The sequence below is a fragment of the Suricata suricatta genome, chromosome 2 (assembly GCF_006229205.1).
Source record: "Suricata suricatta isolate VVHF042 chromosome 2, meerkat_22Aug2017_6uvM2_HiC, whole genome shotgun sequence".
Classification (NCBI taxonomy): Eukaryota; Metazoa; Chordata; class Mammalia; order Carnivora; family Herpestidae; genus Suricata; species Suricata suricatta.
The window spans coordinates 79,242,523-79,255,213 of NC_043701.1; the positions used below are offsets into that span (position 1 = coordinate 79,242,523).

At 38.0% G+C, this 12,691-nt stretch overlaps 1 protein-coding gene across 2 annotated transcripts in view; it reads right to left on the reverse strand.

The window, feature by feature from the left end:
• The window catches only part of HEPACAM2 (HEPACAM family member 2), a 32,990-nt gene extending 20,767 nt beyond the window's left edge, over positions 1 to 12,223 (reverse strand). For both annotated transcript variants that reach the window (XM_029957087.1, XM_029957076.1), the window contains exons 1-2: positions 11,830 to 12,223; positions 7,750 to 8,034 (exon numbers count right to left, since the gene is read on the reverse strand). In XM_029957087.1, coding sequence (XP_029812947.1) covers positions 7,750 to 8,034; positions 11,830 to 12,223 — 679 coding nt within the window. The remainder of the gene's footprint in view (positions 1 to 7,749; positions 8,035 to 11,829) is intronic.
• Between the last annotated feature and the right edge of the window lie 468 nt (positions 12,224 to 12,691).

The following is a 12,691-nucleotide window of genomic DNA, read 5'->3' on the forward strand; positions in this document are numbered from 1 at the left end:
CTGTTCTAGGCATTGTGGTGTTACTGTGTGCAAAATATTATTCTAGGCATTGAGGGGTTACTGTGTGCCTAATATTGTTCTGGGCATTGTGGGGCAACCTGAGGTGTCATAGACATGATTCCTGTAGCTATTCTCCCGGGCTCAGTGCAGCAGCTGCATGCTGTCAAGTTGTCAGCATTGATAGAACATTAAGGAAGCAAAGACCACCAACTAGTGGGTACTGATTATGGTTCATATTGTAGGAAACCAAGGGAAGGAATCAACTCAGGTTGGAACAGCAAAAGACCTGAATCTGTGCACAAAAACTAAAGTCTGAGTTTTTCTGTGAGCTGTGGTAAAGAAGAGAAGTGTAGTATAAAAATACAGGCATTCAGTTTAAGTCTCTGTCTTCATTGGCTTTCAGAATTTACAGAATGTGACTATAAAAACAAATTCCATGATAATTTGACACACATAAAAGTGAGTAATATTCTTTTCAGTGTGCTGACATTTCTCAAAATTTTTTGAGAACTCCTCAATTGGAATTGCCTTCAGACCCCACACATAATGGAGTATTCTCAAAGAGAGTAATTCTTTCATTTGAAGAATGGGCTCAATATGTAAAGGAAGCCCACTGTCAGAGTCAAGTATGGTGAATAAGGTTGATTATCTAATTTAATAATATTGCTCTAGTTTAAAATAAAACATGCTTTTAAAGAAAGAAATCTTAGCTTATCCTTCCTACACGCATGCATATTTTGGTTTTGCTACTTCCATTTGTTGAATTTCATGAGAGACATAAACTTTTCCCCTCTGCTTTAATTAAATGCTATATCTGACTCTTCAGAGTTAGTTTCAAATCCCTCAAACTCTCCCAGTCCCCATACAAACATTTCTTCCAATTCCTGGAATCTAATACCTTGAGCCATTTAAATTCTTTTCTTCTGATATGATTTCTAAAAATGTAACATTTTATCTGATTATATAAGAAATATATGTTCATTGCATAAAACCCTAAAATTTAGAGAATCACAAAGATGGAAAGAAACCTTATTTGTAATTTTACCATTCAAAGAATGAATATCCGTATTTCAGTGTATCATCTTTATTTTTTTTCCATAATATTTTATTGTCAAATTGTTTTCCACACAACACCCAGTGCTCTTCCCCTTAAGTGCCCTCCACCATCACCACCACCTCTTTTCCCCCCTCCCCCTTCTCCCTCAACCCTCAGTTCATTCTCAGCATTCAATAGTCTCTCAAGTTTTGCATCCCTCTCTCTCCCCAGTGTATCATCTTTAAATCTTCTTTAAAAGTTTTTTAAGTTTATTTATTTTGAGAGGGGGAAGGGCAGAGAGAGAATCCCAAGCAGGCTCCACACTATCTGCACAGGGCTGGGGGCTCAAACTCATGAACCCATAAGATCATGACCTGAGCTCAGATTAAGAGTCAAACACTTAATTGACTGAGCCACCCAAGGCACCCCAATCTTTAAATCTTCTATACTTCTCTCTCTCTCTCTCTCTCTCTCTCTCTCTCTCTCTCTCTCTCTCTCTCACACACACACACACACTCAGATCCTTTCTTTCTTTCTTGCTTGCTTGCTTTCTTGCTTGCTTGCTTTCTTTCTTTCACTCTCTTCACTCTTAACAATGTTTTCTTCTTACTACACTATGATATTATTTCTTTTTCAGCACTTGAGTCTGGCCATCTTTTACTTTGAGGTTTAGCCTAATACATTATTTATCAGAATGGGCAATCCAATTGAAGACATTTGGAGTGATTCAACCAGTGTGGCCTCTGACATTACTTTGGATTACGGTTTAGTTTCTTGCCTCTGGCAGAGAACTCCCAATAGAAATAAACCCTTTGCCTAGGAAATGGCTGTTTACTAAGTGACTTGTAAAATCACATATCATCTGTTCTCTTTAACAATTTATGACTGGGCAGGAACAGTACCTAAATTTCCATCATGATGCTGCTTGGGAGCAGATGGTAAATATTTACTGTGAATGACCTTTTTTTTTCTTTAATTTTTATCACTTAGAGTACTTCCCTGCAGCAGTGCCATATGTTGCGCACAAAATGCAGTGGTTACTGGGTTATTATTTATAACAGAGCTGGAGGGCATATACATGTCATGAACTACAAGTAGGCATTTGTCCGAATTACTGACTTGACATTATATCCCACCAAGCCCAATACCAGGTTATGACATCATAACCTCATACACATATGGCCAGTCTTGACAGATTCTGTTATACTTTTTCTACTAAATTGAAAAAAAATAATTCTTGCTTTGATAAAGGAAGCTGTCACAGAAACAATGCCTTAAAAAAAAGAGTAGTAGATTCATGCTGAAATAGTCCTCCATGGGGGACTATTGAAATATGACATTTTTATTGAGGAACTTTGCTAACGATCAGAAACACACACACACACACACACACACACACACACACACAAATAAATAAATAAAATGAAAGGCCAAAGCACTATAATTAAGAAGCTGTTATCTTATGATGGGAATTTAGCCTTGCTACAGCATCATCAAATAACACTGGAATTTGAATGGGATTTGAAGAACTCTGTTCCATTTTAGTCAAATTCAAGCAAATGTATTGAGTTGATTAATCTGTCTCTGTGTCAGGGAGTCCTGAGATGAATAACGCAGAGCTCCTACTTGGGGCTGGGGTGTTTACGAGTAGAAAGACTCCAGTGCAGTGAGTGCCAGGAAAGACAGCAAGATAGGAGCACAGCAAACCGATTTGTGACTCTGAAGAAGTGAGACAAGGGAAGGGCGGATGAGCCTTTCTGGGGAAGCTAATACTGCGAAGGAAGAGGAGGGCATAACCAGGTGAAGAAAGAGGAGTGGGAACATTAACCAAGCCACACATTCCCAGTTTGCATAAAATGATATAGACTGCAACAATATTGATGCCACATCAGCAGAAAGGATAAATGACCAATCTTTCCAGTATTCATTTTATTTAATTACTGTAACCCCAAATCAAACCAATCCAAACAAAAACAAACAATAAAATGGGCTAAAATAGCTACAGAGAGAAAAATTTTTAAATCAATGAGTGAAAAAAATTAGTAAGTCTGGGTTGTGTTTCTATATGCTATGTGATAAGCAATGATTGTTTAGCACAAACCAGACCATGATGTTTGATTTTTGAATCAAACACACTATGAGTGAATGAGTGAATAAATGAATGAATGAAGGTCAGTAAGATGAGATGTTGACTAAGAGTTTTGCATTTGAGTGTAAAAATAATCAAGAAGGAAAATTAATGATACTATATTCACAATTACCTCTTACTAAGAGTAGTACTTTTTCTTCAATGATTTACATAATTCATCTTTATAATGTGTGAGTGGAGCACACATGTGTAAATTTTCTAAGTGTTCTTTTTTCTTCTATTTGCCATTAGGCTTTAATCAGGACTGGCATTTCTCTGTGAGATTTCCACAGACTGTGTCTAAAAGAATGTAAAGAAGAAAGTTCAGTCTATAATAGAAGACTTGTTCTATGAAATTTGAATAGTTTAATTCTTTAAAATAATACAGGATAAGAAAGAAGATTCAAGAGTTTAAAGCATAATATTTAATACTTATAGGAAGGATTGTGGTTTTCCCCTCCTTTTTATTCCTTATACATGGTGTAACACCATATTCTATGATAATAATGAGACTGGGGCACAAACTTATACATGTTAAAAGAAAAACCTTATTCTTACTTTGACGGATTAAAATAAATGATATAGCCAAACAAAAGTCTATGTAAAGATGCAAATGATACTTTTCATATATCTGTGATTGTTTATGCAATTCCCCCCGGAATTTTTTTACTTAAATCTATGGCTAGAATTTAAAGGTGGGCAAATAGATGAAGAGATAGATGGATATAAGAAAGAATTGATGTAAAGAAAATATTTTCATGTAAACAAAATAAAGTATGTTAACCAATGGTAATGTTTGGAAAAGACAAATGTTCTTCCCAGATATTTTTTCTGTTTGCTCTTTGCAGGCATCTTCTGAATTACCCAAGTTCTCCATAACTTCTTACTGCCATGTTTCCAATTATGTCAGAATAGTTTTGGCTCAAAGGAAAACAACAAGAAAGAAAAAAAAGGAAGAAAAAAAAGCTAAGATCATTGAGTTCTTCCTATGTGCCACTCCCATAAAATCTCACCCCATCCTCCCTATCCCTTTGGAGACAGGTATTGCCTTATACTGAGGACAGTGTAGGTTAGGAGATGAGGATATGATGCGTAAAATGGGGTCACTCACACATACTGCCCGTGGCAGAACCAAGGCTTTAACCCAGGCGGTCGGAATTTTCAGCTCAGGCTCACAACTACTCTGGTCTCCACTGCTCTCCCAAATGACACGATATTAACTAGAATTTAATGTGATTGAAACAAAGGATCATCAGCTAATAAGGAATGTTCCAGTGCCAAGTTCGCTTCCTACTGCCTCTCACCACTGAATAATGGGAAGTTCCTTGGGATTAATATTCCATGGATGATATCTGGATGGCTTCATATCTGGTTTTGCATTTTTGTACCTTCTATGTGAATGTAAGCAATTTAGACCAAGCAATAAATAATGTAAAGATGTATCTACATAGCCCCAGACTTGATATACTTTGCCTGCTCATATCTTTTTCACTGTGTTTAAAGAACTTCAAGACTTAGGTCTTGTGCTCCTTGTAGTTGATTGGAGCTGTTAATTCATGTCAGAATAAACATCAGTCAAGAATATGACTACACTTATAAATAGACTACACCAAATCTGAATTTTCCACTCCAGTAAAATAGTTGTCATGCAGATAGGCACAGTTTATACTTTCTTTGTGAATCTATTTCTCAGCCTACAATTTAAGGCAGACAATATTTTCACAATGTTATCTGAATATAAAATTAAATAAAACTGGAAAAATATAGCTAAAACTCAACCACAAAAATATTCCCACTGTTAAATACACTATAATTAATGACCGTAACAAATCTTAAGTAAGTTGCTTGCAGTATGTGGTGTTTTAGCATTTCTTGGTAAAAAAAAACTATAATTTCCTTATTTTTCAGCACTTTTTAATATAATTTGGGGAATTGTTCATCTTTGACACAATAAATTCTGGACTAGCGTAGAGTAGGAGTTAAGCCTCTTCAGTTCCCCTACACCAAAAATGAATTATACAATGTATGAAGTTTTTTTTCTATTTCTACATGGATAATACTTTTCAGAAAAAATTATTTCAAATTGCTCTTAGATATGTTTAGTCATTGTATGTAGTTCAAAACTGATGACTTTTTTCTCTGTATGATAGATTAATATATCTTACTCCCCCCTTTTTCTTTCTTATATATACCATTTCCATAATTATATGACTGTGATCTAACTTGAAAACTTGATAGACATTTTTTGATTTAGCATAGAATATGTGTGTCTAAGGATTAGCTTATAAATCATTCTCTGGTCTTTTTATATTTGGACCTTTGTTTAAAAAACAATTTTTCCTCATTGTTTACCAAATAATGCCCAGTGTTCAAAGCTCTCCATGATTTAACTCGAACATATCTATCTGGCCATCTAGTCTACCATGCCTCTTGCTGTATCCTACACTCTAAACTGGACCATTTGCCTAAACTTTGACCTCTGCTTTGTGTTTGGTTTCCTGTTGTCCCCATTGCCTGAATGGTTTTTCCAGACGTTGCCAATGCCCCAGTCATACTCAGACCCAAAGGCTCATTTCAGATTTTACTTTCTGTGATAACCCTTCTGTCTAGCCAGAAGTATTGTTTTCCCTCTCTGAATGAAATTCATCCATAGCTTCATAATATTATAGTGATAGTAATGTCTAACAGAGTACTTACTACGGGCCAGTCACTGTTCTCAGCAATTTATATGCAGTAACAGATTTAATCCTCACAGTAACTCTATGAAGTACTACCATTATCACCATTATATGGGTGAGGGCCCTGGCTCCAGAATTCTTGTTCCTAGCTATTATGGTCCTTTTTATACTTCCCTATGGTATCTATGACATTCTATTTCATACATTTTATTGTGCACATTTTCTCACTTCTGCTTTAGCTATACGGTAGCTTCCAGTTCCAATATTCAATGATTCTATTTTTATCGGCTCAATTTTGCTGGTTCAAGCAAACATAACTCTGAACCAGAATCATACCACTGCCCTCCTCCCTGCCGTCACTTTTCCTGCCCCATTGCTGGAGCTCAGTTTTACTGTGGAGGTTTATCTAGTTGGAAAAACCTACATTTGGTACATATGCTGGTGCTTTTCTCCAAAAAGTTAGTAACATACTTCCTCAAGAGGGCTCTATCAATTTTCTATTGAAGAAAATAGAACCGACAACATAAACAGCTTCCATTTACTGAATGTTTGCTTTGTGTCAGTATTTGGATATTTTTCAGACAGTACCTTATTGAACCCGTGATGTGGTAAGGCAGTTTTAACTATCTCAGAAAGGTCAAGGAATTTCTTAAGGTCATATGGGTAATGACAGAACCGGTTTCCACTTGGGTCTGTCTACTTAAACACTAGGCTTTAGGGCCGCTCCTAGTATTATTATACACATATACTTGCACTTACCATGCTTAATTCTGCCCTACGGTTCAACTAGCTGAAACCTCTTCCCTCATGCTTCAGGGGTAAGTTTTCCTTTGCCACGCCTCACTCTTTTTGTTACACTCTTGTTGCTAATGCTCTAAGCTACATAGTGACCGATATGAAGACTTCCCAGTGTGATAGGTCATTGGTTCTCAACTGGGGGAGATTTTTTGTACCCCTCCCCCCAGAGAGGACATATAGCAATGTCCAGAGACATTTTTATTTATCATAATTTCAGGATATGCGGGGGTGAGGGGGAGCAGGGATGCTGTTAAACATCGTATAATACATAGGACAATCCCCACAACAAAAACTTGTCCAGTCCAAAATGTCACTAGAGTGGATATTGAGAAACTCTGTGTGAGGCTGAAATTAGAATGCAATATTAAACATATTAGAGGTGGTGCCATGGAATAAAGGGGACTGGGAAAAATAACGCAATAAAGAAAGAGGGATCTTGGTTGGGTTGTAATAATATGACATAAACTGAAGAGTTTGATGAACTTAACTCTGTATATGAGATTAAACAATAACAGCAACAATTACAGAAGAAAAGAACTAAAGAAAATTGAAAACTGAAGTAATTACTAATCTTCTGGGAACCTTGATATCTTACTTCAGAATAATTAAGTTTTCTATGACTATGATCCTCCCTACACCCAGCCTCTAAGAATGGAGCTGAGAAAATGGGCAGAGAGAACAGCCATGACCTCGGACACAATATGTATGCATAACCTGGGAACATTCTTTCTGTGGTCAGCAACAGAACACAGCCTCTCCCACTTTATAATCACCAATTCTTCGTCCTTGGGTGAATAAATTAGTCCTTTTGCATCGTTCTGGGTCTTTGAAATTGAGGTTCAGTTCCTACTTGCCACTGGAAATAAGGTCAGAAAATGTATCCTATAAAAGGCCCATGGCTGGTATCGCAACTTGAACTTCAAGAAACAGGGTTGTGCTATGAGCTATATTTCATGACAAGGCAGGGTGGAGGAAACGTAATTACAACTCGTACTGTATTACGGTAGCTTAAAAAACAAGTGACAGCTGGTGTTGATATTCTCTGTGACAATCCTTATGTAAACTACCTAGAAGAAAACTCATGAATATGTATTTTTTTAAAAACTTACAATATATGGTGGGAATGATGATGTCACTTTCCATCTCACTGACAGGATTCGTCACCAGGCAACTGTAATTCCCGATGTCTTCTTTGGTCACTGGAGCAATATGAAGGGTGTTGTTTTGGAGAGAGAAGGAGGTGGTGGAGCTGGTATGGACAGGCCTTTTGTTCTTTAGCCACTGGTAAACCAGCCGGGTGCCCCCTTCCACAAGGCACGTCAGGGTCATGTTCCCCACGTACTCCACAGCCCCAGAGGAAGGCTGGGTCTGTACCACTGGTTTTGTGACAGGATCTGCAATATCAGAAGAGATAAAAGTGAGTTTTTGCCACCACAAAATTACAATAAAGTCTGTGCGGTCTTTCGAATCTCAAATACTGGGAAACTGATTTTAAATTTTACATTTTGTAGATGTAGACAGTTCAGAAAATAAAGAAGAATAAAAAAATAATAGAAAAATGCAAAATGATAAATTTAAAAATATTATTTATAACAGAAATAACCAAATTCTTGAATGTACTTTTCAAGGATTTTTCTAATGAAAACGTTTATTTTATAGATAGATAATGCAGTTAGTGTAGAGAACACTAGCTTCCTTATTTCCTGTGCGTTGTGCTGTCTCCACCACCATAAAAGGTATATAGTCTCACAGGCAAAGTTTACAAGGCAGTTCCCTCTTGTTGGTTTGTTCTAATGTCCCAAGAGCAGCTGGTTGGGATAGATGAACCTAAATCTTTATCCACCATCTGCAAAATATAAAGCTCATGTATATTATACTTGTGGAATATTGCAGGAAAGTTTTAGAGAATCACATATTCACCAGTTACTTTTCTTTCTGTGTAAGTGAACTAATTATATGTTTTATTTACTGTGCAATTGCAACATTGTGTTAGCCATTTTACAAAAACCAAAGCCTACATTTCAACACTGACTCAATTTGAAAACAGGATAAAATATGTTATTGCAATTACATCCCATTAGAGATATAAAAGACACATTCAATAGTATTTCCTGCTGGAACTTCAAGTCATAGGACAAGAGTTTCATGTCATGACTCTGATACATAGTGCTATTTGTCAAATGAACACATTTCCAAGGACGAGCAAATATTTCCTCCCTAGGTTTTCACTCTAAAATTGTTGGGTGAAGGTTGGACTTATGTAAGTATCCACAAATAGTTTCAGTAAACTTCATTAATCTTTGAAGTTGTTGGTTCTATTTGATAAAGGACAGTGACTTGCCCAGTTACAGAGCAGTCAGTGACAAGATGAAGAGAGCTGCATATCTGGTTGTTTCTCTCCTGCATTTTGGAGAGATATGCATTTCATAATCTTCTTCTATGCATCATCACAGGAGACAGAGAGACTGAGATGATATAGAAGTGATTTAGATTTAAATTTGCTATCAAGCTTTAAACTGAGGGTAATGCATCTCTGCAGGTAAATTTCTCTTGACTCATGCTAAAATTTTCTATACGGAGAAATGTGCAGTAGGGAACAGATGGACCCAATCCTTCAGCCTAGAGAATATAGGAGAAAATGAAAAATAAGAAGAAAGGAGGTTGAAACAGTTTGCAGGGGACCTGAGTAGCTCTGAAGCCTCTAGCGTTTCTTAAGATGAGGACAACTGTATTTGTCCATTCAATTTAATCTTCTTGTTATTTTTGTTTTTATTTTAGAGAGTGAGTGAGCAAGGGAGAGGGGCAGAGGGAAAGAGAGAGAGAATCCTAAGCAAGCTCCACACCCAATGGACATCCCAACATGGGGCTCGATCCCTTGACCTTGGGATCATGACCTGATCTGAAATCAAGGGTCGGATGCTCAACCGAGTGAGCCACCCAGGTGACCCCAATTTAATCTTTTATAATTCCTGACAAGAACAAAGGATGCGGAATAGCTTTTTTTTACATTATAGTGATCTAAAAAGAAAAATAAGTTGTGTATATCTCTTACTTACAACAAGCTTATGTTTAAAATATCTCTGTGTGGAAATAGATGTGGTGTGGCATAAATCAAATAAATAATGTCAAACGTCTTGTATGTGGAGAACCATTAAGAATAGATTGTGATCATACACCTGCCCTAAAGAGTGTAACTCAGATGTTGAAGTTTCCCAGGAAGATTTTTTACATAGATAAACCCTAAACCCCTAATACGATTTTTTAGTTTCATTTCCCTAAACAGATCCAATTTACTATATATTAGCAAGTAATGGATGTTCCATTGAGTTTAGGGAGAGATAGGATACAACTAAGGAGAACTTTGTGAACACTTTCTCCCTCTTCTCTTTTCATAGTTGTTCTGTGGGCATCTGCTTTAACACCCTGTGCCTTTGCTTCCTGGCAGTCTCTCTGGTCTCCACTCATTTGCTCCACACGTACTTACTGAGGGCCTACTAATGGCCAACATCAGTTTTTAGGTACTGAGGACAAAGCAGTAAACAATACACGGTCCCTGCACCATGGGCCTCGTGTTCTAGGGGAAGGAGAGAAATAATAATCAAATAAAACCCAGGTGGAAATAAGTGCTATGAAAAGAATAAAACAGAAATCAAGATAGTCTCTTTCTCTCCTCTCTCCTCTCTCCCTCTGCTCTCTCTCTCTCTCTGTCTCTCTCTCTCTCTTTCTCTGAGGGAATGAGGTTATACTTTCTGTAGGTGGTCAGGAAAACCTTTGCAGATAAAGTGACATTTTGGCTGGTACCGAAAGGAAATAGAGGAGGGAACTCTGCTATTATCTAAGAGAAAAGCAATCCAGGTAGATCGAATAGCAAGTGCAAAGGCCCTGATATGTAAGTATGTTTGGCCTGTGATAGGAAGAGCCAGGAGGCTAGTGTGGTCAGAACTGAGTGAGTAAGAAGGAAAGGGGGTAGGAAATGGGGTCAGAGATATTGGGTATGCTGGGGGGAGTCATGTTGGCCTTGTAGGACATTGTTAGCACTTTGGCTTTTATTCTAATTGAATATTAGAATATTCCCATTATTCTAATGGGAAGATTTTAAGTGGCAGGAAGTGGGAGTGGAGGCAGGGAGACCAAGTGGCAGGCTATTTGGGATAATCCAGGCCAGAGCTGGTGGTATGGTTGAAAAGGGTGGGACAGGGGGTAGTAAGAAGTAACTGGACTCCACACTTTGAAGGCAAAGCCTACAATGTTACTAACGTCTTGCCCGGGTGTGGGATATGAGAGAAAGTGGGGGTCAATTATGATGCAAAGAGTCGGCCTGAGCAACTGATCGAATGGAGTTGGTATTTACTAAAATGGAGGATATTACAACTTTTTTAATGTTTATTTATTTTTGAGAAAGAGACACACACACTCAGAGCGCAATGGAGGAGTGGCAGAGATAGAGAGACACAGAATCCAAAGCAGGCTCCAGGCTCTGAGCTGTCAGCACAGAGCCCAAGGTAGGGCTTGAATGCACAAACCATGAGATCATGATCTAAGCCAAAGTCAGACACTTAACTGACTGAGCCACCCAGGCACCCCTAAAATGGAGGCCATTTTAAATAATAACCTGTTAAATAATCAGGTTTAAGGGGAAAAATCAGAAGTTGTGATTTGGACACAGTATATTTGAGGTATGCTACTTACATACTTCAACAAGGAAAATAGATGTGTGAAATTTAGCATATTCTACATTCCCTCAGAGGATATTGCCAGCAACTTCTATCGTTCCTTAAGTGTGGTCCTTGGGCAAGTCTCATCTTCCTGCAAACTGTGTACCAAAATAAAATCTTCATGTGACAAAAAGAGGGCTTTACCCAGGGTATGTTCTAATACTGAGAAAATATAATTTCCTCCATCTTTATTATATCAGCAACTTTATGCTGATAGTTTCCACACAAACAAATAATGGGTTCTACTGACTGCTTGGTTACCTTTAGTTGGGCGCTGTGGATACACTTCACATGCATATACTTCACACATGCCTCATGAGATAGATACTGTAATTTGAACCAGGAGGCACCGAGGCTTTGAGGGTTAATCAATTTTCCCAAAGTTACAGAGCCAGGACCTAAAGCCCACATGATCTAATCTGAGCTGTTACTGTCATGCTACCCAGCTGCCCATGTCACTTATAGTGGACTCACCATCAACGGTGACTTGTATCTTCTGACTAGCCGAGAGAGTTCCATTTCCCTGAATGTTGACCTTCACGATGTAATTGCCTTCATCAGTGAACTGCAGTGGGTTGATGAGCAGAGAGGCGTTGGGTGGCATCATGGTGAACTTGTGTTGGTATTCCAAGTCAGGAACCACAGACTTGTTCACGGAGCCCAGTAAATATTTGGGCATCGTGTGGGGTCTCTCAAACAGCCATATGATCTGGATATCTGACGCCGGAGTATGGAATCCATAGTGCACAGGGAGGTAGAGGGCCTGACCCCTGATGCCATGAACGGTGTGTGATGGCACTGACACTTTCAGCCCCGAGCAAGTGCCTGCTATGAAGGAAAGGAAAGTTGTAATAACCCTGAGCCACATTTCACAATCTAAGGGGCAATACAGAGAAAACCTGATCAGGCGATAATGCTTACAAAGGAGAGAGGCTTCTAGGTACTGACAATTCTAGTACCTGTTACCTGGAGAGGTAAATATTTGTCTCTGAAACCTGCATTTAAAAAACCCCACCCAGGGACTATGTTGATCAAGTGGCTTCTTTAGAGGTAAGATGAAAAGGAAAAGAGAAGTTATTATCTTTGACTGTTAAAGAATAATGGGAAAAGGAGAACTGGGAAAGATGATTAGTTCTAAAGTCCAATGACACCTCTAAAATTATGAAATTGTATTTGAGTCATATTATATCCTAATCAAATTATGAGATTCAAAAGACAATGAGGGGCTACTTCCTCCACAGAATCTCCCTCCAAAGTCTTCTTAAATGGCTTATAGTCCATTATTGGAAGTTTTAGCCTTTAGCCAAAACCTTGCCATATGGAAAAATCCCAAGAA